This window comes from Daucus carota, chromosome 1 (genome assembly GCF_001625215.2).
Source record: "Daucus carota subsp. sativus chromosome 1, DH1 v3.0, whole genome shotgun sequence".
In the NCBI taxonomy this organism is placed as follows: domain Eukaryota; kingdom Viridiplantae; phylum Streptophyta; class Magnoliopsida; order Apiales; family Apiaceae; genus Daucus; species Daucus carota.
The window spans coordinates 783,793-811,126 of NC_030381.2; the positions used below are offsets into that span (position 1 = coordinate 783,793).

General features: G+C 42.5%; 2 protein-coding genes and 3 pseudogenes across 2 annotated transcripts; 2 read left to right on the forward strand and 3 right to left on the reverse strand.

Moving 5' to 3' along the window:
* Positions 1-1,224: 1,224 nt before the first annotated feature.
* On the reverse strand, positions 1,225-4,390 carry LOC135152558 (cytochrome c oxidase subunit 1-like; annotated as a pseudogene).
* Positions 4,391-11,717: 7,327 nt separating this feature from the next.
* Positions 11,718-14,919, reverse strand: LOC135152569 (small ribosomal subunit protein uS4m-like; annotated as a pseudogene).
* A 1,477-nt stretch (positions 14,920-16,396) lies between these two features.
* On the forward strand, positions 16,397-19,652 carry LOC135151266 (uncharacterized). The gene has a single exon (XM_064089127.1). The coding sequence runs from the start codon at positions 16,402-16,404 to the stop codon at positions 18,376-18,378; it is 1,977 nt and encodes a 658-aa protein (XP_063945197.1). The 5' UTR covers positions 16,397-16,401; the 3' UTR covers positions 18,379-19,652.
* Positions 19,653-21,216: 1,564 nt separating this feature from the next.
* On the forward strand, positions 21,217-22,258 carry LOC135152639 (NADH-ubiquinone oxidoreductase chain 6-like; annotated as a pseudogene).
* A 1,846-nt stretch (positions 22,259-24,104) lies between these two features.
* On the reverse strand, positions 24,105-25,784 carry LOC135151275 (ATP synthase protein MI25-like). Its single transcript, XM_064089142.1, has one exon. It carries the CDS (start codon positions 25,782-25,784, stop codon positions 25,206-25,208), a length of 579 nt encoding a protein of 192 aa, XP_063945212.1. The 3' UTR covers positions 24,105-25,205.
* Between the last annotated feature and the right edge of the window lie 1,550 nt (positions 25,785-27,334).

Genomic DNA, 27,334 nt, shown 5'->3' on the forward strand with positions numbered 1-27,334 from the left:
ACCCCAAACCAAAGACAAGTCACTATGGTATCTCCTACTACAGGTATGGCGCTAGCTAAGCTTGTATTACTGTACTCCCAAAAGCTCATCTCCCAAGGTGGTACGTAATCGCTATAAAGCTGTCACAAATCATTAATAGGAAGATTACAACTCCGCTACACCGAACAAATTCCCTAGGAACTGCTTATACCTCCCATAATATAGACTACGAAACATATGAAAGTGAACCACAATGAGAACATACTGTGCCCCATTAGCTGCATATAACGGAGAAACCAGCCCCCTTCAACATCTCACTCATAATGTGTTTAGCCTGTTGAAAGCTAGATTCCACATGAGGGGTGTAATGTGCATGCTAGAAAAAACGCCAGTCACATCTGAATGACTAAACAAAATACCACAACAGACCAGAACCCCGCCCAATAATGAAGAATTCTCGGGGTTGGAGAATTTTTATGCAAATGCCTGATTAAGTAGGTAGAATATAAGGTGTGTGTGTGTGTGTGTGTATCACGTGAAATAAACTCTGATAGATCATCATTCATATAGTTTTCCATTCCTTTTCTATCGTGATAATCCTGACAACTCTTAAAGTAAAGAAAGCCAACCGCTTGCCTATGCCGCCTAAGCGGCCCGGTGCACGTTTCCTTAAATAGAATGAATTGGGAAGAGAAGTAGGTGAGGTCTTTCCAACAACAAATGGAGGGAAATAAACTTTTTCATTCAGACGCAGTTGCAGCCTTATTATATAGATCTAGATAAAGGACAAAGCACTGGTCCCAGTACAGCTACTGTGTTGACTGATAACGAATAAAACGAGAATTCATGTTTAATTAAGCGTCCACAAAATCGATCGTGAGCACAGACGATTTGATAACAGAGAACATGTACTATTTCGTAAAGGCTAAAAAGAGATAGAACACTCTTTCCTACTCCAGGCAAGTACTACGGTACGCATACGGACGATAACTCCAGCCTACTGCTCCGTACAGAGTAAGGATTCAGGGCTCTAAAAAATGTTTATGTTAGGTTCTTAGTAGCATCGATACATTTTTCTTCTTTTACTTCACATAGCCTTTCGTCTCGCTTGATAGCAGGAAGGTCTCCAAAAGTATGGAAAAGCTGGAAGGACTTGTATCAGCCATGCCGGTGTGTTTTTGGATTCTATTCAAGAGCCCAAGAGACTTGACGCAGCTTTTGTTGTTTCCATGCTTGAAGTGATTGTTACGACCACGAAGAAACGACAAAGATCCAACTACGGATATATAGAGACAGAACTGCTAAGGGCATTCCATCCAGCGTAAGACATCTGATAATCTGGAATGCGACGTGGGAAATACCCGAAACCCTAAGAAAGCATGGGAAAGAAGTCGGATTCACCCCGAAAAAAGTGATCCAAAAATGATTTGACCTAAAGTTTCAGAATGTCCACCAAAGATTTTACCTACCCATAGTGAAATCCTGCAAATAAAGCAAAAACGGCTCCAATAGAAAGTACATAATGGAAAGGTGCAACCACAATATAAGTATCATGTAGAGCAATGTCGAGCCCAGAATTTGCCCGGAACTATTCCAGTGAGTCCTCCTATGGTGAATACAAAAAGATTGAACCTACAGCAAATACATGGGTGGTTTTGTGTTTGTATCGAACCCCCCCACATGGTAGCGATCCAACTAAAGATTTTATTCCAGTGGGGACAGCTTGATCATGGTACTGGCGGTGAAGTAGGCACGGGTATCAACGTCTAAGCCCACAGTAACATATGATGAGCCCAAAGCAAGAAGCGAAAGAACACCGATCTGATCATGGCATGCTGCGTGAGGCGGGAAGGAGGCCTAGATAACCGAGAAGACCCGGTTGTCCCGAAAAAGAGAGAAACGATATGACGTATGGATACCGGATCCAGCAGAATGGGAATATACACCTCTGGATGGCCGAAGAAACCGAAAGAGAGCTGGGATAAGTGGGGTCTCCCCCGTCCAGCGGGAATCAAGAAAAGGTTGTATTAAGTTTCGATCGGTTAATAACATGGAATTGCCCCCCTGCCAGTACCGGAAGTGATAGAAAAGTGGGATGCTGTATAGAACGTACCACCAAATGGGGTGATCGTATTCATAGTCATTCCAGGTACACGCATGTTGGAGATAAGTTTTGTTATAAAGTTGATAGAACCTAAATGGATGAAACCCCAGATAGATGAGGACTAGAAATTGCTGAATCAACGGCTTCCTCCGAATGGCTGGTAATACCACTTAAGGGCGGATAGAGACCGTCCACCCAGTGCCAGCTACCCACTTCTACTAAGGCTGGGGCTTAAGGAGCAAGAGACTTGGTGGCAACAACCAGAATGAAATATTATTTTAATAGGGGAAATGGCATGTCAAGGAGGCGCACCTATCAGAATCGAACAGACATTACCAGATCCACCTATCATCAGCCGCATAACCATAAAAAAGATCATTAAAAAGGCGTGAGCCGTTAGTAAACATTATAAAGTTGATGATTTCCCGCCAAGAATGTGATCGCCGGGTCGTGCTAATCCATACGAATCAGTACTGAGAAGCCATGTGCCCATCACTCAGCAATGGCACAAAGATGAAATAGAGAGTCCCCTATAGTCTTTTGTGGTTTAGTGGAGAACAGCCAGCGGACCGGATTTGTCGTAAATTGAGATCTTTGTTTCCTTCCTTATCAGAGAAGGGTCCCTCTTAGGGAGCTGGGGCTTCCTTTTTAAAAAGGGGGGCTAATACACAGGGAAGAGCTTACTAAAAAAAAGACTAACGAACGACAGAGCTCTTACTACATATATAATTTCATAAGTCCATCTCTCCTCTGCCAACAAAAATTTTATTATCCCGGCTTAATAAAGTAATAGAGATTTTGCGTTTTTTCCAAACGAAACTAAGGCACGTTTTCTTTATCATGCGGGAGAGCTCTTTTTGTGGTCTCACTTACCACCATCTGAAATGCGCGATACTTCGATTGGTGGAAGCAGTCTATGAAGATTCCCCCCTTTTCTACGGGCAATTCCTCCCCTCTTTCGGTAAGCATCCAGTAGCTAGCAAATGAACAGTGCTCTAAGCGTGTCCGGTAGGCGTATACGTCGTGTGAAAGCGGCCTTTCAAGGGTCCAAGCAATAGCTAAGGTTTTGTTGATGGCGATCCCTGGCTAACAATCCCAGGGCATCATAAATAGTACCTTCTCTTCCCGACGCTTTCCACTTTCGCATATGGCTTTATATTCTCTAGGCGTCAGACCCCAATAAGTTTTTTGATTCAATCGCGTTTCAGTTTAGACCGGGGCGATGGCAAAGTCTTAGAAACAATAGCACGAACTCTTGTTTTTTACCTTCTTTCATGCGGAAGTTACCACTTCTTGATTCAATTGTTTTTTTGCTCACACAGACCAAGTCCCCCCCATATAGCTTAGAATTTCCGAGCAATTGGAAGCCAGCTTTCGATGAACGAGGCCGAAGAATTTATATTACGTACGCGATTCCGTTACTGCCATCGTTAATATCAGCCAACTCCCAGTTTTCCAACGTGCTAACTAGGATTGCTATTCTTGCGATAGAATGCTCAATTTTACCATAAAATGGATATGATTCAAAGCCAGACTAGTCAGATAAGATAAGTAGAATTCCCGTCAGAAGTCTTCCTTACTTAAGAAATATCCCTGGCTGGGAGAGCTTTCTTGCTTAAGGGTGGAACCGAGGCAGGGCTAGTTGCTTGGGATTACTGGCTAGCAGAGGTAAAGCGCATACAAGGGAAGGGCAAAACAAATAGTAGTATCCGGAGACTGACGGTCCTTCGTAGGCTTTGACTATGATTCTCCCCGCCCACCTTTCTATAGTTAATAGCAATAGCAAGTATAATGCTCTAAAGCTATACAGTATCGTAGCAAGTATTGCAAAGGAAACCGTTACTAGGGACTGTATGAATGTCAAGAGACTCTACCTAGTTAATAACCCGTATTTCCGTCCTCCCTAATTGGCCCAGAGCAACTAGAAAGAGATTCTTTAACCAGAAAGATACTGTAATAAATAAGCTCAGCCTAGGCATAAGCTCTACTTTCTTTCTCTCTCGTGTGGTTTCTCTTGTCAGTCAGGTGAGGAGAGCCTCTCTTATCTATTTTTATTAGGTTAATAAGTAAGTCTGGCGCTGTTTCTCCTTATCATGGAAACTCAACTCAGTGTCTGCATCTTTTTGCTTTGATACCAGGAGCACACAGCCCTGGGATGATTAACTGAATTCTTCCACAAGCCGGCTTAACAACTTTAGGGGACTGGTATGCCGGACTTAACCATTGGGCAACACTTGTCTGAACGTCCTGGATCACCAGGCGAAATAACCAATCCGCATCATCATCCTGTGTCGTCACCGTCACCATCTACATCCCTACAGCATCATTGCCTGTCGGCCTTCACCATTTTGATTCGGCAACTATAAATGTCCTCAGCAGTTTCCACAATCCCAGACCAGCAATGAAGATGGACGAGGAGGGGCCTGGCAGAGGTTCAGGCATTTTTGTATGCTAGGAGTTCTTTTCCGCAGGGTAAGGACGCTCTTTGTAGATCAGCAAGCTAATTTCAGGAAAAGAAACGAGACACGGTCAGGGCATTGCCTGCAGATGTTAACTAACCTCTTTCACATTCAGCGCACTGTGCCTTGGTGATGATGAAGCTTTCAGATTATCGTGTATTGACTGCAACCAATGGGGCAGGTTAGCTGAATGGTCGGCCAAGGTGTTTGATGAAGCTTATCATACTTCAGCATTTGTTTGTTCACATTTTAATCTGCTATTGCTACATTATATTGATTATAGTACGTTATGTAGCTGGGCCGTTGTTCGGGGATGAAATCCGTGGAAAGGATACGCGCACATTGTTTTGTAAACCTTTCAGAATGGCCTAGGCTTTTCCCCCTTAAACTATCAAATTGCTAAAGCCTTGACATCATAATCATTCTTGAAGGCAGCTTGCAATAACCGGTCGTTCCTTTGTCATGTCAGGAGAAGGCGGGGCCACTAAAGCCTGGCCACGAGGGCATCTTCTCTTCTACTTATACGAGAGAGCCGCACAGCTGCTTCCCGAAAGGCCCCAAAAATAAGCCTTATGGCACATTTGGGGCTAGACATATACCATGTGCTTCAGGCGGTCATAAAGCTTTGGATCGGCGCCCAGGCAGTTGGGACTGCAACAAAGCACTAAAGAATCAACTCGAGCAACCCTTCTGCCCTTGTGAGGGAATTACCAAGTAAGGAGACTTTTACGGCTCGTACAAATCGGGGATAGTACGGCATCTTTTTGCGATCTTACTGTCGAAGACTGAAAGGGTAAGAAACTCTGGAGATATAGTTGTAAGAAAAAGGAAGGAAGAACAAAGGGGGGCCAAACAAATACAAACAATGACTAAGGCAATAGAAGAAGGAGCTATGGAAGCCAAGCTTTCGATAGCTACCGTTTGAGGGAGTTATATCGAAGACCAGAGAATCCCTGCTTTCAAAAGCCTTTGAAACGTGTCATATGCGGAGTGATTAAATAGGCTAAACGCGGGCAGACATTAACGCTCTTACTAACTCTGAGACATCTAAAAGAGAAGAAAAAAGAGGCATATAGAAATCAAGCCGTTGCGAGCCAGCGTAGACGAGAGAAATAAAAGACGGCAATAATTGTCAGGAGCTGCTAGACTGTCAACTAGCTAGGCAAGTAGTATATAATAACTCGAACTAAGTGAAAAGAGAGGTTACGGAGTCCACTCGACCGACGGGTGAGAAGCACTTAGAAAGGACCCTAACGGTAGAGATATTAGTATAGTGAGAGTAAGAGAAGAAATACAAAAGCGACAGCAATTGTCACATTGCGAAGAGAGACAGGATTCCAATACAAGGCAGAGTAAATTTTCAAAACGCATGCATAAGAGACCCTGACATCCATTTATGTTCTGTGGTTGGATATATAAGGAAATATATGTACGGGTGGGTATATTGTATAGCTCATAATGCGTGTTTCTCATCTACTTGCCTAAATTTATGGTTTATTCGCATTCCACCGGTGATTAGCAGGCCCTACTTTTCTTTCCTCGGCTTCACCTTCAATGCGACCGACCTACCTTCTGAAGTTACTACGATTACATTGTAGTGGTGGGCGGGACAGCCGTTGTCCCTTGGCGGGCGACATTGGTAACAAGTTTTCCGCGTGTTGTTGCTTGAAAGGGGTGGAATGTCCCGTACGGAAACACCCTAATCTGATGACAAACGGTTTTTCTTGGAAAACTAAACGAATGGATCATTTTTAGTCCACTGCCCAACTTTCCACATCCAAGAGGGAGTTCCGAACGCCCGAGGCGAGTATTGGGGGGAAGCAGCGCCATTACGCGGGTTTCTATAGGTCGGGCAGATCCTATTTATGCAAGAACCTGGCTTATTGGGATCTCGGAGTGGTTAACGCATTCTATGATGGGTTGAGAAGGCCTTGTGTTACAGCCGGACCTCAAGAAATGGCAATCCGCTGTCAGAGATGGCCTAATTGAAGCTGGGTTGGATCCTACAACGGTTTCAATTGAAATCACTATGTGGGTACCAGATTGGAGCACTACAGTTATAGGATGGGTATCGCCGCAGTGGTAGGTGTCATCTTCAGCAATAGGCTAACCCTTGAATATCCGGTTGCGTGTGCATGCCATTGTCGAGAGGAGCTTGGTAAGCATCATTATTCTCTTCTGCTTTAAGCTGCCTCCAAACAATCGCTATTGGGGTTGGTCTCCCGCGACGCACCCACGAGAAAAGAGAAAGAGCTAGAGGCAGCTCTAGAGACAAGACAGAAGCATCTTTCTATATATTCTTTTCCAAGCTGGTCAAGTTATACAAAAGGGCTAAAACGCAGCTCACAAAAAAAGAGGTGCGTTACGGGGACAGGATTTTTTGAACCAGAACCAGGAACAAGATACCGCATCGACGCTTTTGTCATGGAACATCAATCCCCAATCGCTTACATTCTAAAAGGTCCAACCCGGGTGGTTAATGGCTGTTGTTTCACAGCGCGTATAACACGCAGCAAGTCAACTTTCCTTCTGACGCTAACTCCTGAAATGTGAGCTATGCTCGGTAAGAAGCCTGCCAGACCACAACCTAATGTCTCGAGCCGCGATCAATGGCACTCACACTTCTTTATTCAAGTAGCATAATAGGTCTTCCTCAAGTAAGTAGCCCTATTATTCAAGCGGCTATGTAGCTAGACAGCAGCGAGTGTAGCGTCGAAGCCGACTAGTGTGTTATATCGGTAAGAGAATAGCAATACAAATAGATGCCTTCTATAGCTAGACAGTATATCTCAGTATTGCAAAGAACCTCCGGCAAGTCTACTGTATAGTCCTTATATGCAATTAGTTAGTAAGCCCCGCTATCTAGCAACCCTACCGACTTCTATTCTAATAAACTATCTTGATGCAAGCTAATACACGTCATAATCAATGAGCAAGTACGTGCTATGAGAAGCGTTGTTTCTTAGATAAGATAGTTTATAGGCAACGTAGGTCGTATGAAGAGTATATAGCTGTGAGGCTTCGCCGACTGAGAACAGAAGAGGAGTCGCCGACGGAGAATACCGGTTTTTATTCGTTGTATTTGATTCTAATAAAGGCTGTATCGATTTTCTGTATATGAGTTGAACCATCTACCTCGCGACATGATAGATTTGAGCCGTATGACTTCTGGCAATCTAATAAGAACTTCTCTTTAAATGGAACATGTAGGAACGTAAATAACGGTTTTTACGTCTATGTCTGCATGCTCCCCAAAGTTTGATTTCTGTATATAGAGTTAAAGAAAGAAAAGAAAGCAGGAGTAGACCTATAACGGGATACACGATAGAAGAAAGAGGTGTATAGAATACAATGTTGTTGAAGAGTTCTGCTGTTTTAGCAAGTTATTGTAGCTATTGTTGTTTGAACTAAGCAAGTGTAGCTAACCTCGCATTCTGTAGCTGAAAGCGCTATTCATGTTGAGTGCTTCTAACTATTAGCCTCTTTGTCCGTAAGTTTCTCTTTTAGTAAGTTGGCTGGAGTACGTGTAAAGCAGAAAAGCGATGTAGACTTTATAGCATTACAGTATAGTACAAGAAACCGTGTGCTAGGAGGCCAATAGACTCTACGAGGAATAGGCGTGTTATATGCGTTATAACAAGGTTTTACTTGCTGTTAATGTATCCGGGGTCTTACCCAAACCCAACCAGACTTATGGCACTGTAGTCACTGCAATCGACTTGAAAGAAATCCCTTAGCTTAGCGACATCCGAGGTGAATGCTTTTCGCTGTTCAAAGAAATGCTTACCAGGTCGGGGCTTGATCCGCAAATCCAATAGCCGCAATTAGTTCGGAAGACAATGCCGGTCTCGGGTCTAGTAAGACTGGACTTGCAGCAGATTTCAGTGGCATCGGACGCAGAGGCGCGGCACAGGTGGCATCGTGCGTAGGTAGAGGCCGTAGGCACAACCCTATTCTATTAGTAAGCCTTAATGGGGCGGGGCATGAAGCTACAGGTTCTATTTGCGGGTCGTGAGACAGGAGGTTCGGAGGCAACTGTTATATAGGCAGCCATGCATATTAATAGATCTTTCGTCTTTTTTTCTTTTATGTCTTAGAAAGAAATGCCAGAGTGCTGAGCGAAAGCAGCTCGACGAAAGAAGAAGCTTCCAACAATCAACAGTCAAAAAAGACGTTGTTGCGTTAGTTTCGTAACGAAATCCCTCGGGGGGCAATAGGAAGCGACTACACCACCTTGTTTGAGGCTTATTGTCGAGCGTTTCCCCACCAAACAGGTTTGAATCCTGCGATTTCTCTTTAAACTGAACAGGCCCGAAAGATTTCTATGTATGTGTCAACGTTGACAAAGCTGTTTACGTAATAGGCTTGCTGGCTAGAAACTAGGAATTTTGAATGTTGAGATGACTGGTTTATTATCGACACTCGAGTAGACAAGCAAGCCCCTTATTTAGCCTCTATCGCGCAAAGGGCTCCACAGGTGTTATGTGTTACTGAAAGCATAAACGAACGGAAGGACAGCATCTTTAGCTGCATAGCGAGGTCGGATGGAACGAAGAGGACTAAACCCGTAATCGTTCCGGCCTCTGGTCGAGCTAATCGCGGTAGCGAGCAGAAGAAGAAGCGAAGGCTACAGGCAGTCCATTCTTCTTATCTACGTAAGACATAGAAGAGAAGTTCAGCTAGCTTTCCGTAACGGGGATACTAACTAGCGACCTTGCGTCCCTATAGTAGCACACGCGAAGGCCGTCGTCAGGTGTCGGAATCACATTTAGATTGGTCTATGAACTCAATACCAGAAAAGAAGCAGCTAACAACTGAGAATAGAGGGAAGGGACATTGCTTTCACACTTCCTCTTTCGTCATTCTAAAGCAAGGAATGAAGTAGCCGTATAGGCAGAAGGAAGGGTAAATAGGAAGGCAATGACTTCATCGTAATAGATAGATCATACTTTAAAATGCGGTCGAACTCTAATGAGAGATTGTTGCATTCATTAAATCAAAGGAAACGATACATGTTGATTGCGCGGATAAGCCTTCTTTCCGGGATTTTATGAGTGAGTACTAATATGGTAAAGCCCCATATGCTATCAGTAAAATGATCCACGTTGATTGCGGTGGAATGCTAGGTATCCTTGGTGTTACCTTACATCCACGTAGGATAGAAGGTTAAAAATAAGATAGGTTGAAGACCGAAGTCTATGTGCCATGGTACAAGTCTCTTAGCAGTTAACAACACCATCTGATTCTCATATATAAGAATTCCCGGCAGGCGGCATCAAAGCACAACGGCTTCGGCGGAGTTTTTTACGCCTTCCTGTAACAGGTTTCTCACAGATAGATGAATACAATACAAGTGAAGCCACCGGCCTAGAAAGATATGTTCTTCTTCGATCTCTTGCACAAAGAAAGCTAAGCTCTATTGGCAATCTCTATTCTTTCGATAAGACCCGACTCCCGCTGGTCGAGCATCTTCAGAACCTACGGCAGTAAGAAAAAAGGTGCATAAGAGAAGTTTAGTGTTCTAGAAAGAGGTGCAGCAAGTGAGTAGACCTATATACGGTAGACGAACGATCGATCTCAACTAGCTATGGTATTAGTGAATGCGGGAGACAAGCGTTAGCCCAAAAGGCGTTAGCTGGCTCCGAATGAAAAGACCAGAAAAAGTCCTGTAAGAAAAGCTCTATAGCAGTGAGTATAACCATATACGGTATACGAACGATAGAAGACAAAGAAAAGAAAGAAGGAGCTAAGCAAGGGCGGTTAGCTTACAAATCTGCTAAAGCATGTCTGTCCTCTTCTGAAAGGTGATGGCTTGGTTGGCTTTGCTCGTGCAGAAATGAAAGATGAAATGAGTCCCTGCTCTCCTTTTTAGAGACTTTTCTCAGCTCCCATTTCGGCTAGACCATCGGAAATCTTCAACTTTCACAGGCTAAGCCACATAACATATTAAAAAATCACGGGATTAAGTCGACATAAATCCTAACTTCAGTCCCAGGTTTTCCCAATTGATTTCCTTTTGCAGGTAGAGTAGGGGCATTTCACTCACCTTAGAGTGAGTGAGGGGCTTCCAGACATAAAAGAACTCTGGAAACAAAGTCCGTTACCTGGTGGTCGCCTCTTGGCAAACCCTGTGCTTTAGCTATCTGGTCGAATGCTCCTTCTTCGATTGAATGAAGTCCTTCTGAACTGGAATCATAACTGGGACTCGAACCATATCTACGTGGCGACTTTCCTTTAGTCGAGATCATGAGGACGGGAAAATCCCGCTGCCCAGGTCCTCGCGCCCTCCTCCACCTTTCGTCGAGGTATTTGCCTAGCTGCCTTACTGTAAACCCCCCCCCTATTCTTATGCGCCGTCGTCTTCCCAAGACCTTATGTTCAAATATAACCCCGCGCCCCTCTTATCGCCCCCTTCCTGCCACGCCTTCTGAGTGCGGCTTCTGTTTCCGCCGCTTCGGCGTAAATTCATAAAAATCCGCTTGGACTTGCCCGGAAAAAAGGACTATCCCTTCCCCGCTTCTCTCAGGCTTTCGATGAAAGGACGCAATAGGCAGGAAATTAGAAAACGAAATATCTCAACGCTGCTATTATTAAAAATATACCGCTGAGCTAACGAGGTTAAAAGAAAAAAGAAATTGGGCCATCTTTCCCGAGAGAGGCCGCCCCCTCTCAGGGCAGGGGCAGCAAGTCTTCTATTTTTCTATTTTTATCAACTGCTCTCGGAAGGACGAGCTTTCCTGTTTCCTGGGCTCTACTTCGCCCGTCTACGCTCCGACTCCCAAGCAAGAATTTAAAAAACGATGTTTTCCAATTTGATAGTCGAGACGAGAAGTCTTCGACTTACCTACCCGCCATTGACGATTTCAAGACAACGTTGGTCTCAAAAAATGAAAATAGGGAATCAAGATCTAGATGGAGTCCCTAGCTTTATCTCTATCCACGAGATCCTATCTATAGGGAGAGAGATCCATCTATGAATCGATCTAAGAGTATCCTCTATCCGGAGGATATGTACCCTAGGAGCGACGACGTACGCCGATGCCGATCTTTATATGTTGTTTGGCCACGTCCGTTTCCCGCTCCGAAGAGAGGTTTTGGATCTTTCAATCTTTAATGTCGTGAGGGATGTGACCTATGTTAAGGTCGCATAAGATACCTACAGCTTTTTAGTGTTTCTATGATTCACCCTCCGAATAATGAGTAGGCAGTTCGATTCGTTTATTTTTCTCCTCAATAGTAAACGGTGGGAGGGGGTCGGCGGAGCAATAGGTCGAATTACTATATAAAGAAGAGTTGTAAACTATAGGACTTCTTGTTCGGGAGAAGATTTCGGTTTGTCTCGTTCCTTCTCTTCGATAAGATAGGGATTTGAAATGAGACAATTCTCTTCATTTTGTGTGCTCAGCGAAAGAACTGCCTAAGCATACTATTGTATTTTTATGGATTCAAAAAGTTCTTTGTTCTTTAATAAGTCTTCTTCTTGCATAGAAGAACGCAACTGTTAGCAAAAACCGCGTCTTTTAGTAGTAGGGCGCCATCCCCTACTTATTTTTGAGTAAGGCGGAACCTTCTGTTTTGGTTCTTCTCCACATTCTTACCGGGTGATCACGGCATTGTCCTATTATTTTTTTCAAACTGAGATTTCGATAGAGAAGGATCTCCTTATTTCGGCACACGCGGGCTCTCGCGTCATTTTTCTTGAAAAGATATTATATCACCGCGGGATCACTTTAAATGAGTAATGCGTACCATTCCATTATTCACACAAAACCCTCGATGACTTATCGGCTGCCTTGCTTGAGGATAGTTTCACGAAATGGAGACGAACCGGATAACGTTCCGATCTATTTTTTCTGGATTGAGTAGAAAAGGATTATGAAGTTCGTGTCTCTTCCTCTGGGCATCTCTGTGATGGGTAATCGCCATGAAAAAGGGGCAACTTTCGTGTAGTTTGTGAGGTATGGGATGTAAGCGTGGGGGGTGAAGATGGTGCTCTCGAAATAAAATACGGTTTCTCTGGAAGAGATCGTCATTCTTGTTTCTCCATGTTCGGAGTGAATGCGGCGTTGTATTAGTATTAAGTGTCGGCTGTTGCGACAAACAGCTCTCCTGCAATGCTACACGACAGAGGGTGTGCAAGATACAAATAGAATCTGATTCAACGTGCAGGCACGTCGTATCTCGTTAATCAGTCTTTTTCGTCACATCGGGGCTATGGGAGTTCGAACCCACACAAGAACGACCATGCACGTGAACTCTAACTGTCGCCCGCTAAACACTTAGCGACCGGATTTTTTATTACAAAAGAAAGCATTCACCGACTGACTTATGAAACTCAAATCTTTTTTTTTTTGTTAAGCATGCCGCAGCGGTCATCCTGAGCCAGGATCGAACTCTTCTTTGAGACGAAAGGAAGAAGATAACTTTCGTATTTTGGTAACTCTTAAGGATCGGTGTTTAAAACCTGAATGCGATTAATAGATTCTACAGCAATAGTCCTCGGACTCGAAACTATAACGAAAATGGCTAACCCAATTAGGCAGATTCCGCGGCTGCCACCTTGGAACCAATGAAGCAATGATTGGCCCTCATATCATCCGAAGAACGGAAATACCAAAAGTTCGAATTCACAGCTAATAACATTGATTCTATTGGCATTGACATAATGGAATATTTCGTCTTATTAGGAGGGGATTCCCCGAATACCTGAAATAGAGATGAGCATAGAAATGGGAAATATTTGATAGGATCCGTTCGGGAACGAAATGCTCAGAGAAATTCAAATTAAAAACGACCTAGTCTTCACCCACTCACGTACCACTTGAATGGCGAACAACCGAACCCTTGGACCGTTCTTCAACCCCAGGATGTGATGAGTCTACATCGAGTTGGCCAAACCGACTCCGCGAACTTCCTACGCCAGAATAATTCCGATAGATAGAATCGCTATGATAATATCATAATAACATAATAGGGTTGGTCACAATAACAATATAGGGGTCAAACGGGGATGAAAGGGGGGGGGGGGGGGGAAAAGGGGGGGGGGGGGGGGGGGGGGGGGAAAACTCCCGAATTGTCCGACATACCATCATGGTAGGGTACTCTATATCCAGACCTTCGCATAATCTATATACCACGTCTGGGACTCCCCGATTTTCAAGCATCCAGCTAGCTTCACGTCATAGGCTTTGGTTATCGTCTATACTTGCGACCGGAGGGAGAAATCATAAGTAGTCATGTCCAACTCTCGGTGCAGCAACGTAATGTAATCTAGGTTTGTATAGTTCCATAAAGAAATCATAACGCTGCACAAGCAAAAACGTATGAACTCGATAGCGCTGATATAGTAGTAGGATCACTTATTTCACCCGGATCCAAACCGAGGATGAAATAAATTAGATTCTTATAGGCCAAGATAAGAATACCCGGGATCACACCGTATCCCCTGCAACGGTATTTCCGATGGCTGATCCAGATGCATCACTCAGAGATTGAGAAGAGAGAGCAATTGTCCCTATTGAACCCGTGCAGTTCCTTACGTTTCTTCGTTCTTTCTAATTCATTCAATTCAAGACGGGTTCTGAACGCCGCATACATCATCTTCAACCAACCTCCAACTTCCCACCCTTTCTTTGAACCTTGTTCCAATGATCGAACTTAAAGATAATGAGCGGAGTGCCATTTGATGAGTAACTGAGAACAAAAGGAGAGGGAATGGAAAGAATGAGTAATGAAAGAGGAAGTCAGTGCTAGTAGTAACGACTTGTCCACGACCATTGGTCATATAGAATCCATGTCCGCGGTGTATCAAAAAACATTCTTTTCGCGAAGCGTATATAATAAATAAGAGTGAAAGGGTCACCCCGAACAGGGGGTACTAACTAGCAGCTGAGTCCTCTCCCTCCGACCCGCAGGAGATAGTTGCCGGCATATACGGCTCACCAACTTCACTTGCCTCTAATGGGGGCTCGCTCCATGCAGGTTCGGATCACTTACAATACACGCTCTACGAAGAAAGGGGTTGGGTTAGCTCGTTTTCAAGATGATTCTTTTCTGTATTTGTTCGATGAGAAATTGCGAGACGAAAAAGGACCCATCTTTTTCGACTGGGAATGCGCCGCCTGTTTTGTCCACTTTCTCATCCCCCTCTAGAAAATGATGATAAAAAAGGAGGCGAGCTTGCTTCTTATTCGCGTCTTTTATCTCTTCCTCGCTGCCTCGCTCGTTGTCAACTATGTTGAATAAAGATTTGGAACCCTGTAGAGATGAAGAGGGGCCAAGGATCTTCTCTGCAACAAGTGCTTCTCGAGGCTCCACTCGTCCCCCCTGAATAGGTAAGGCCCCGTTAACAGCATTCAACCTCTGATTCGAAACCATCGAATTTACGAGATCAAGTCTACAAAAAGATGCACAAGAGGTGAATGAAAAGATGGTTGATAAGAAAGTGTTCTGTTTTTCTCCTTCAAAGATTCGTTAAATCTACTCCTGGAAAACTGGCTACCCTGGCACAGAGCCTGTGTCCGGATCTTGGGGCTAAATATGATTTCGATCATGAGCAACTCAAAACTGTGGAAGATATCTCTCTTAGGGAAGAAGAATTGCGTGAGTATTTGAAGCAGATGTGCTTCTACTTGGAGGAGTTCTGAAAAAAGCTCAAGAGATCATCTTGAATATCTATAAGGTGAACCTAAATACAGTCTTGACCATATCATCCCTAGCTATGAGAAATCTTTCGTATTCAATACTATGATGCTTCGTCTTTTCCAATCCACATCCCAAACGTGAATGAAGATCAATTCATCAGGAAGGGCTACTACGGAGGTCATGTTGATGTCTATAACCAAGAGGTGAGAACTTGTACTAACTAGGATTTGAACTCTCTCTATCCTATGTGATGCAAGAATACCCAATGCCTGCTGGTAAAACCATACTGGAATGGAGATCTGAGGGAAGAAGATTTAGACACCCTCTATGGATTTATTGAGGCTTATGGTGAAATGCCCGATTCTATCAAAAAACATTTCTACCCTATAGGGAAAAGGTTAAATGGATCTCTCATCTTTCAACAGGATACTTTGTCGGTGTTTTACTATAGCGAGGAGTTGAAATATGGCTCGCGGATTTGGGCTACACCAATCTACCTCTACGTGCTATCTCTTTAAGAAGACGGAAAGCCCTTTGCAAGACCTTTTGTCAACGGAGCTATAGTACTAGCAGGTTAGAGGCTAAGAAATATGATGATGAGGAAATGTTCTTATGTTTACCAAAATCCTTATGAATTCACTTTACGGCAGATTTGGTATCAATCCAAAAATGACTATTACCGGAGATCTGCAATCAAGATTGTTACAATCAATTAGTAGAAAGGATACTTTCATAAATGGGGACAAACTGTACGAAGATACATACGTAGCGAATTTAAAGAAGATTTATCAACAGATAGTTGGGACCCGCCTAAGAATGCTGCAGTCCAACTAGCACGGCTATTACAGCATGTGCAAAGGATCCATATGTATCCATATATACGCAAGAGAGGACTGCTACTACACATGACACAGACTCTATAGTTCTTGGTAACCCACTCCTCAGATGATATGGTATCTTCTCAGTCCTTAGGGAAATTGAAGCTAGAAGATCAATAGCGTGGGGGCTCTTTTTAGCACCTAAAACCTATTGCTTTACTACAATTGATGGAAAGATGTACTAAACACCAAGGGTGCAGCAGAAAACATTTTGTTGACATTGATTGGTATGAAACCAATATGCTAATAGAAGAACGAGAAAAGGTACCGTATTCGACTCCCTTTGGTGTTGATTGGAATCAACTTCGGATTGTAAGGAAAACGTCCACATCTTGCGATGAATGTGGATATCGGTACCAAAAGGAAAGTGGTATACAGTGAAAATAATGTTTGGTTGGAGACCACACCCTTTAAAGTGGAAAACTTAAAAGACTGCTCAAATCAGGACTTGAGATACATTATCAAGAAAATCCAACATGAGAAAGATAAAGAAGATGAGACTACTAACACTTCTTCAACTACGCCTACGGATGGCAAGAAAGAGACAGAAAGCAGCAACGTTGATGATAGCACTTCTTCGCCAACCAGCTCTTCAACAACCATTGATGATAGAACTTCGACTAATGCACCTTATAGCACTGTTGAGAACCCACGCTCTGGCAATGATAGTGATGAAGACGGCTACGCCAGTGATAGAAACGAACGCTCAGACTCACGCTCTGGCAATGATAGCAATAACCATAACAGCAACGAACGCTCAGGTGGCAACAACGTTGATGAACGCTCAGACTCACGCTCTGGCTACGGCAGTTCACATGAAAGCAATGATAATAGCAATAGCTCTGGGAGTGATGAAGACGGTGACAATAAGGATGAAATCCTACCGGATAAAGAAGATGAGACTACTAACACTTCTGAGAAGTCTTCTTCAACTACGCCTACGGATGGCAACAAAGAGACAGAAGCAAGAACTGTTCGTTCAGATGGCAATGGCAGCTACTATGATAGCACTTCTTATAGCACTGTTGACACTCAACATACGGATGACCATGATAGTGAACCAGAGAATAGCTCCCCTGGCAACGATAGCAATAACAACAATGATAATAGCTCTGGTAACGGCAAGGGATGGTCCTTAGAGAAAGAATATGATAACAATTCTGGGAGTGACAATAAGAGTTGTACCCCTCCTGAGAACCATTCTTCAAGTGATTCAGACAACAATAACAATAGGACTTCTTCGCCTACCACAACTAACAGTTCTTCAGGATGGGATGCACTTGTAAAAGAGATGAAAAGAGAAAAAGAACAAAAAGAAAGAGATACAACTTCTTCAACTAGCAGCACTTGTGAGCCTACTTCTACCTATGCGCCTACTGCAAATGATTACACTACAGCGCGAAACGTAGATGATTATTCTCAACGTGACACCATAGGAGAAAATGAATTGATTGAACACTATGTTATTAGAATGGAGAACAAAGATAGAGTGAAAGAGATCTGGGATCGCAAAGCAAGAGCAGAAGAAATGCTGAGCAAACTCAATTCAGACAATGTATACAACCCTAGAACAAGAAATTATTGGAAAGATGAAATCAGGTGTGTAAACCGGGCCTATGCTATCTTCAAGACCCAGAAGGACATCAGGGAAGGTAAGACAACAGTAGAAGATATTACACTATCCAACTGGTATGCTGGGGATTATTCTGCGGATATTCCTTATCCCTATGATCCAGACGTTAAGATACTTCTTGACAAATTCAAGGATAAAGAAAAAGCACAACACGTATGGCTATGGAAAGAGAGAACCCATATGGAGCTAAAAAGAGAAGCTGAGAAGGGAGATAATGCTGACCAACGACTTTTGATGTTGTACAAATATCGTATAGCATGTGTCAAGGTCGCTTACTCTAAATACATGGATAGTCAACAAATGGATGGAGACGAAAGACTCGAATCTTTAGCAGACTTCCTACCCTCTAATGATAGCTATGATTATGAGAGCAATGGCAGCTACTATGATAGCTATGATGTAGAGAGCAATGGCAAGAATGATGATTCTAGCTTAACTACAAGTGTAAACGATACCACTACAAGCGAAGACAGAGTAACCAACGATTACACTACAAGCTCGAGCAATGACAGCTACTACGATAGCTCTTCTTCCATTGATATAAGTGCGCAGGAGCTGGATAGAAGTTCAGATAAGACTGATGATCATACGCAAGAACAAAGAGATAATGCTCATCTTTCAGAACCCTTTAAGCGCGACAAAGAGGTCGAGCATCTTGAGAAGAATCAAGATGATCCATAGATAAGCGGCAGAAAGATCTTCTATTATAGACACCTACTTATATTATATACAATCAAATCGATCTTCTCCACGTTCTATCGTGCCATCAGGTGCAATACGAAAGACTTTCTTTACAGGACCTATTCTCGAGTACATACATCCTAAAGTATCGATAGACTTTATATACCCGTTGACTAGCTCAAGATCTACCAGCAGATCTTCTATACCGAAGAAAGCCTTTTCTTGTTCATTGTCTTTAATAAAGATAAAAACGGTATCATAATACCTCTCAAACTCAATACTAGGATACTTTCGAGCAAAGCCAGGATCAAAGCTTTCGGCCAAGTATAGATTGAATAAGACTCTGCATATTTCACCTAGAGTTGGTATACCATAAGGAGATGGTGGATGATACATATCCTGATGTAAAATATTGAGTTCCATCAACTGAGATATGAGTCTATAGACAGACTTATCATGAAGGATAGGTGACAGCGTCTCTAATAAATGAGTTTTAGGAATGAAATTCAAGGATTCATCTAATTCAATTGAGTACAACCTTTGAACCCTTATACCTAGAAGACTTTTATAAAAAGCCTCGATACTTGATCGATTCAATATTCGGTAATCATCATTTAGCGGTAAGCTACCACAGAGAAACGATATAAGAAACGTGCTAAACCAGTGTAGACCACGACATCATCCTTATGCGGTAAAAGAACCTCTATAGAACCACGATGACGTCGACTTTTGCGAAACATGATATCAGGATAAGATGATATAAGTACTTCGGCATAATACTTTGAAAAAGCATACTCCGGGATGAGAAGATATCTTAGTGGAGATAGATGGACTCATCCGAACATATTTGTTGTAGAATTGATTCTAATTGATCAAGAGGCATAGACCAACTTGTAGTTGTCGTTAAATCGTTATGAACAAAGAGAATATCTTCCAATAGCTGTTGGCGTGTACATAAAGACGAGTTAAAGCGCTTTAGAATACAATATCCATATCCATTAGATAGATAATGGTTTTGAGAACGTAAGACGTTAGACACACTAAGTGAATGAAGTACAATGCCCATTTTTTTCCTTCTATACATTGTTCATTACATTACTCATATCTACTACACCTGTAGTAATTATGAAGGCAATCATTAAGCCTAAACATACATTCCGAAGAACCACACCACTAGCCGGGATATTCATCTCAGAAAACGGGGGAACATTCACAAATGTTGATTTGATCCTCTCAGACATATCCTTTTGAGCTGTAAACTCAACACAATTGTAGGAGGGATCCAAAAAGTCCATATTTAAGAGAGGATCATATGAGACGATAGGTGTAAAGAGCTCCATAGGAGCTTGACCATCAATACATGGGAAAAATGTATACCACACTGTGCAACCAAACCCCGAACAGGTTAATATTAAAAAACGTCCAAAGGTACCATTAAAGAAGGTTATAACCTCCACTAAGTTTTTATAGTAATTCACATCTAAGACACTTCTCATTCCATCCTGGCGACTAAACGAACACAACTCCCGTACCGATGACATCTTCTTACTCATGGATAAATGAAGCGAATTCATCCAGTGAGTGTAACTCCTCTTCATCAAACTAGATGGAAATCGAGCATCATGCATGATAAACTCTGATTGGCCTGGATTAAAACGATATCCTAAACCCATAAAGGTTGTTCTTTGACTTTCAAATAGACAGTCTATCAAACCATGAGGAAAAGTCATAACAGGAGGATTGACTTTGAAGTGCGCTTCAGAACGAATATTCTTCATATAATTACAGACATACGACATATGGGAACCCAGAACACTCTTAGGCATTATCTGAGTTCTATTTCGATTAATCGTAATATTACGAGGAATACGACGTGAGACAACATTGGAGGATGATGAATCCTCAGATGGTTGATCATTACCCAGAGAGAGGTGTGCAACCTTATCGGGTAATCTAGCTACACCCTGTCAGAATATTTTTCTTGAGAAAAGCTATCGTAGATCTCATATTCCGACTGGTGGTATAACGATATAGCAAAACAGAGACTGAAGGCGTAACATGTGATGTAGATACATACGAACAGATCATATTAATTGAACGTTTTCTAAGATAGAGTAATAAGATTGGTTTTTGGAAACGATCCCAGCCTATTATTGCATATATGGATATATATGTATACTATACTAGCATCCTTTTAGATAAGTAAGCTTAGGGGTGTTCTCAGTCGGCGAAGCCTCACATCCAACAGAAAGCATCTTTTAGATTCATATATATCCATATACTCTTACAGGAAGCTGACCGCTCGGCCACCACCGCTGTGACCTGGTTTACTAGACTACCCATATATGCAGTGAGAGGCTGGATAACTCAACAACCTCTGATACTTTCCGGGATTGGGCATCCATAATATGTTGAGACCTTATTAGTCTCTACTCTATGGACTTGGATCTCTTTTAAACGTGAAGTTGCTAACTCATCTCCCCGTTGCCCTACGACCACTAGTTCTAGTAGCCAGCATTCACACTCTATATTTGCTAGAACCTAGATAGGTTCCACTATAGAGATAGGCCTGTCTTATACTCTATAAGGGGTAGAAGGTGTGTATCTGTATTCGCTCTTTTCATCCAACTCGAAATATCGTAAGAGAATAACTTTTACGCCCAACAACTCACATGCCTTTCTTGGCCCAACAGGCTAGCTCTTTTCCACAAGTCTTTCTTCATAGAGGAGGAAGCGGAACTATAGAGATGAAATAAAAATATGAATATGAAGAATTTCATAGACGAACCCTGTTTTTCAGTCGGAATCGGAATCGGAATCGGAATAGTTCTTTCGCTAGCTTTCTTTGCCGGGTGTGGGGAAGGGCTCTGAAATTCTTATTTTGGAGTTGGAATTGGACAAACTCAAACAAAAAACCGAGTCGAAACTAGAAATGATTTTTAAAGATTATACTGCTACAAATGGTAATCGTAGATTACCTGACGAACTCGATTTCAAACATATAGTCGATAATGTCTTTATTATAGACGAGTCTTTGCAAGAACAAATTATAGGACTGCACAAAATATATTTAAATCTCATTAGTCATGGCACAGACAGTAGTTACTTTATTGAGATTCTGAATACGTATGGCCCTTTTGTAGGTATGTAGTTAGGACTTGGCCTGGAAGAATCAAATGAAATACGAACAACCGCGCTGGTCGTAATAGATCAACTTTCATGCTCCAGCGTGAAAGTTCCATTTCAGGGAAGGACGACGTACTATGATACTTTCTGTTTTGTCGAGCCTTGCTTTGGTCTCTGCTTTGATGGTTGTACGTGCTAAAAATCCGGTACTTCCGTTTCGGTTTTCCATCCCAGTCTTTCGCAACACTTCAGGTTTACTTCTTTTGTTAGGTCTCGACTTTTTCGCTATGATCTTCCCAGTAGTTTATATAGGAGCTATAGCCGTTTCATTCCTATTCGTTGTTATGATGTTCCATAATTCAAATAGCGGAGATTCACGAAGAAGTATTGCGCTATTACCAGTGAGTGGTATTATTGGACTGATCTTTTGGTGGGAAATGTCTTCATTTTAGATAATGAAAGCATTCCATTACTACCAACCCAAAGAATACGACCTCTCTGAGATATATGGTTTATGCCGGAAAGGTACGAAGTGTGGACTAATTTGGAAACATTGGGCAATTTACTTTATACTTACTATTCCGTCTGGTTTTTGGTTCCTAGTCTGATTTATTAGTAGCCATGAGTGGGGCTATAGTACGGACTATGCATTAGGACTACTAAGGTGAAAAGACAGGATGTATTCCGACGAAATGCTATTGATTCTAGGAGGACTATAATGAGGAGGACGACAGACCCACTCACTATCGACTAAACGGAGAAGTCGCGCCGAAGGGAGCATATTGGTTCGAATCCAATCTTGAGAAGAGTCCAGAGTGTGCTCTCACCTCGACTTGCTGCTGCATTAGCTACACGAAAATAAATATACAAAGCATAGCTTGACTCCGTATAGAGCATAGCACTGGCCAATCTCTATACCTAAGAGTTGTTACAACCTTAGCGAAGGAACGTTTCATGTTCCTGGGGCTACCTTTCTTAGATGAAACCAGGAAGTGCCGGAGAACAACAAAAGAATCGAATCCATGGGCGGTGCCACAGCTATTATTCAAAAGCTCGGAAATTACTTCTGGGAACAGCCGAAGATAGAAAGACCAGTGCCTGGCCTGCTACTGCTTCGGATGGATAATACGACGTTACTACTCTCCTTCTTGCTTGCCATTTCCTTTTTAAGCTGCTCATTCTTCAACCCAGGATGTGATGACCTATTCTATCTTAACTTTAGCTACTCAGAAAAACCTAAACGATGGATTTTTTCCCCCGTCTTCCCAAACCAATTTACCTATTTGAGATGTCTCCATCTCCATGTGTGGCGTGATAAGATAAGGACCACTAGGGGCCCGGTTTGTCCTTCTTCCCGCAAGAACCCTAACCCGTCATTCTATTCCATACAGCCTTGGTAGGACATCTATTTCTCAATTCCATAAACCGGTAAGCTCCATTTTTTTATAGGACCTGAAGGCTAGGCTAAACCTCTCTCAAAGGGATTCCTGAGCGGAACTCTTTTTAAAATAACTGGCGATATTCCCTTAACTGCAGATTCAATAGCACCGATTATGAACCCGGAAAGAGAAGAGCACCGTCTACTCATACTGTCACACACCGGCCGGCAACGACTTTCACTTTCTAAATAGAAAGGAAGAGGTCAGTCACCACAGGAGGAGGATATGAAAGAGAGTCCCAATTGGCCCAATGCCGGTTCGACAAGAAGAAGCAGAATATAGAGCTCGAAACCGGTTTTCTTTCTTTTTTTCTGGATGAGATCCAAATCCAATCCCGACATCAGGAGCAGCTCAAGCAACCTCTATTACTAAGAGGAATCACGGGTTCGCTCGGGTCAGTTTGAAAACCCCAGCCTTTGTCCTTCACCACAAAACAAATAATGGAATGGTAAGCCAACTAATTGACGACTATACAAGCTGTATACCGGTCGATAGACCGATGAGACCTCTGTTTGATCTTCCTGAAACTAGAAGAGAAGGAAGAAAAAAGTCAAGTGAAAGAAGCTCACATACCTGCTCTTCTTTCCCACTCCAATTCGTTCTTTCTTTGGAGTGGCCTCGTCCTCTTGGTAAGAAGACTACTACACTAGATCACCTGGTGCTCACAAAAAGAAAAGCAAAAAGACAAAGATAAGGGAGGTAGAAGCTTCTAGGTGGTGGAAAAAGCGCTAATAAACTTACATCATGTTACTTAAACGTTATGCTTAACACATGAAAATCTAACATTTCTAAAACGAAGTAGAGTTGCATTTCTTCCAAAGAAAAGCTTACTAAGTTTACTTAGATAGTGCACGAAGACATGAATAGCATGCATACGCAAAAGAAAGGGCTAAGATAATTGACTGGGCTTGCGATCGAGGAACTGCTAATAAGCATGTAATGCATTCAACAAAGGATTACCTCTTTAGGTTTGGGGTCTACTAAAGCTTTTTTATTCATATGTTATTCCATCCTTCACTGACATAAATTGCCGCTTTTGAGCCCATTGGAAGTAAACCAATGGAGATATCTTTATCTGATTCACACCTAAAATCTTTATCCTACACCTAAATATAGCTAAAAAGTAAAGCGAAAGAAGCCCACTATCCCACTCTTCTTTCTCCCCTAGCGACAGGGGGCCTCGCCTAGACTAAAGGCTACATTGAATTCCGATCTAGATAAAAGTAAAGCCGCTGCCCAGCTCTACCTTTATGTATGCCGGAATCGACCAACGGAACTAGTCAGAACGGGATTTCACACCTGGCGAATCTTTCACTCTACCTCCTCTTATTAAGACCATAGAATGTTCCTGCAAATTATGACCTTCGCCTGGAATGTGAGCAAATATATCATGTCGATTGCTCAACCCTCAAGCAACCCCAGGAATAGGAGGAATAAGAGAAAGAATCTGGAGAAAGTAGGGACTTAAGGGCCCTAAAGTTTCCAGGCTTTCAAATATTGCTACCAGTCTTTCAAGATTGTCTGGTCTCCTTCGACCAATTTCTGGACTAAATCGCAAGATTTCGTGCCACGGGGGAGTTGGGTCCCTCGTTCTTCAAGGAGTGGTTGTATGAATCGCTGGTTAATCTGCTCCTTCAATGTATCTCCAATATTTTAATTCACGTGCGCCTTATAATTTTCATGGTTAAGCCCCCTTGTTACACGGGCCGCTCGAAAAAGAAAGAGTATAAATACAGGCGCAGGTACTAGAAAGCAAAATTTAGGCATTATTTCCAAAATATAGGCCAAAACTTCGTTAGACATTGCGCGTGTAGAACACTGACTAGAGGAGCAGAGCAGCAAGAGCATCCAGTGATTTTATCAATAGTAGGGACAGAACCACACTACAGGCAGAAAACAGCATAAGAAAGAGAATAAGTATACTAGAGAGCTGGAAAGAAACTTATCTAAGCACTAAAAACAAAGCTGAAATAAGGAATGGGAGAAGCCATAGTGCAGATCACCTTTCACTTTCTCTAGAGTCCAGCCCTTGGCCTTGGTTCTATCAGCTATGGAGTCTTCCTCTTGTTCTTCCCTTCTCTAGTACAGATCCAACCACAGGATCTCTGTATGTATGCGCTGATGAGCTATACCTCCCGGACGAAACACTTCTCAACCCTGTAGATGTATATATATATAAGTTTGAGTTCTGGACGTCTTGGTATTGGATCCGCTCTTCTGTTAGCATAAACATGAATTAGATTCTATTCGTCTTCTTTATTCTTAAGAGAAACCCCCCACCCGAACCATTCTTAAGACCACCAAGCCCTCTCGAATGAGTTCTACTATAGAAGCTTTCAACGTAGACCCGGGGACAAATCTTTCACTCACTGAGAAGTGAAAACCTGTGACTAGATCGTCCTGAAGACGGATGCGACGGGAAGAAGTGGCATTTGGAAGTGTTGCTGACTTAACATTTAGGTTTCGGCATAACAAAGCTTGCACTGTCTTTTCGCACTTAGGCGCACAGCGTGCCATTGGTAATGATTCTACTACGGTGCCACAAATTCGCAAGCTGATCCTAAGTAATCGTTGTTGTTCATTGGATTCCGGAGGAACTACTTCGTTAGGATTGGGGAATTGCTGCGATTCTTCCTGAATAGCCTGGATTCTCCCGTCGAGAGTCACTTTGAAAGTCTTACCTAAACTCTTCCGACTGAATATGATAAAGCCTATAAAACAACGAGCTACTATCATTTCTTCATTATAGATTGAGATCTTCTTCGAACTTGATGCACAAATAGATGGAATAGCAGCAAATAGCATCTTTCTAGCCTGCATATTCGTGGAAATCAATCTCATTTAGAAAGCCTTATCTCTATCTTTCAGCAACTGAACGGGAAGTGGTTTAGGAAAGGACTTTAGAATCGGATGCGCTCGCCCAGCGAGAAAGGCCCTGACCCTGCCAACCAAGTCAAAATCAAAAAGAAAGAAGAGAACAAAGGAGAGTGAAAGCCCTTCTAGGGATATGGAAAGAATGAAGTAATGAAAGAGGAAGTCATCGGCAACCCCTCAACCTTTGGATTTCCTCCACCAATTGCTGCAAAAGTAAAGGGTTCGCCCTTTACTTTTTTGGATATGAAAAGGCAAAGTTCTCGCTGAAATAATTAGGATTTTCTCTTTGAACTCGTCCCGGAATGGGCATTATGGCAAAGAACAAGAAGAAGACAAAAGGAGAAATTTGCCCAATAGTCACAAATGGTGCCTCCACAGGTTGACATCCGATCCAACCTAGTAGTAAGCGATCCGCCAAAAACAACAAATATATTATATGGTAAATCGGGCGAAATTTTGCACTACGTACATACATACTTTGATTTAAAAAGGGTAAAGCCAGCAGACATATAAAAACTGGTGCTATTGCGGCTACACCTCCCGCTTTGTCAGGTATACTACGAAGAATGGCATGGATCGGTAGGAAATACCATTCCGGCACAATATGAGGCGGGGTGGGCATCGGATTAGCGGGTATATAATTGTCGGGATGCCCCAAAACATTAGGAGCATAAAAAATGAAAATGGAAGAAAAGATAGCAAAAGCTACCCAACCTACCAGATCCTTTACATAATAATAAGGGTAAGAAGCAATTTTATCCGTATATGAATTTATACCTAATGGATTATTTGATCCATATTGATGCAATGCGCCCAGATGAAGAATACTGGCGCCTACTAAAAGAAAGGGGAGTAAATAATGAAGACTAAAAAAACGATTTAAGGTGGCATTGCCCACGGAGAAACCACCCCAAAGCCAAGTCACTATGGTATCTCCTACTACAGGTATGGCGCTAGCTAAGCTTGTAATTACTGTAGCTCCCCAAAAGCTCATCTGACCCCAAGGTGGTACGTATCCTATAAAAGCTGTCACAATCATTAATAGGAAGATTACAACTCCGCTACACCGAACAAATTCCCTAGGACTGCTATAACTCCCATAATATAGACTACGAAACATATGAAAGTGAACCACAATGAGAAACATACTTGCCCCATTAGCATGCATATAACGGAGAAACCAGCCCCCTTCAACATCTCTCATAATGTGTTCTACGCTGTTGAAAGCTAGATCCACATGAGGTGTGTAATGCATAGCTAAAAAAACGCCAGTCACTATCTGAATGACTAAACAAATACCAGCTAACGGACCGAACCCCGCCCAATAATTAAGATTGCTCGGGGTTGGATAATTTATCAAATGCTGATTAAGTATGGAGAATATAGGTTGTTTAAGAAGAGAGAATCGTTGGTTCCTTATAGTCATTTCATTCTCTTTTCTATCGTGTATCCTGACAACTCTTAAAGTAAAGAAAGCACACCGCTTGCCTATTCCGCCTAAGCGGCCCGGTGCACTT

What these genes read in the sequence shown, in the direction of transcription:
- LOC135151275 (XM_064089142.1), bottom strand. Translation starts at nt 25,784, where the DNA reads ATGAGATTGATTTCCACGAATATGCAGGCTAGAAAGATGCTATTTGCT.
- LOC135151266 (XM_064089127.1), top strand. Translation starts at nt 16,402, where the DNA reads ATGAATGTGGATATCGGTACCAAAAGGAAAGTGGTATACAGTGAAAAT.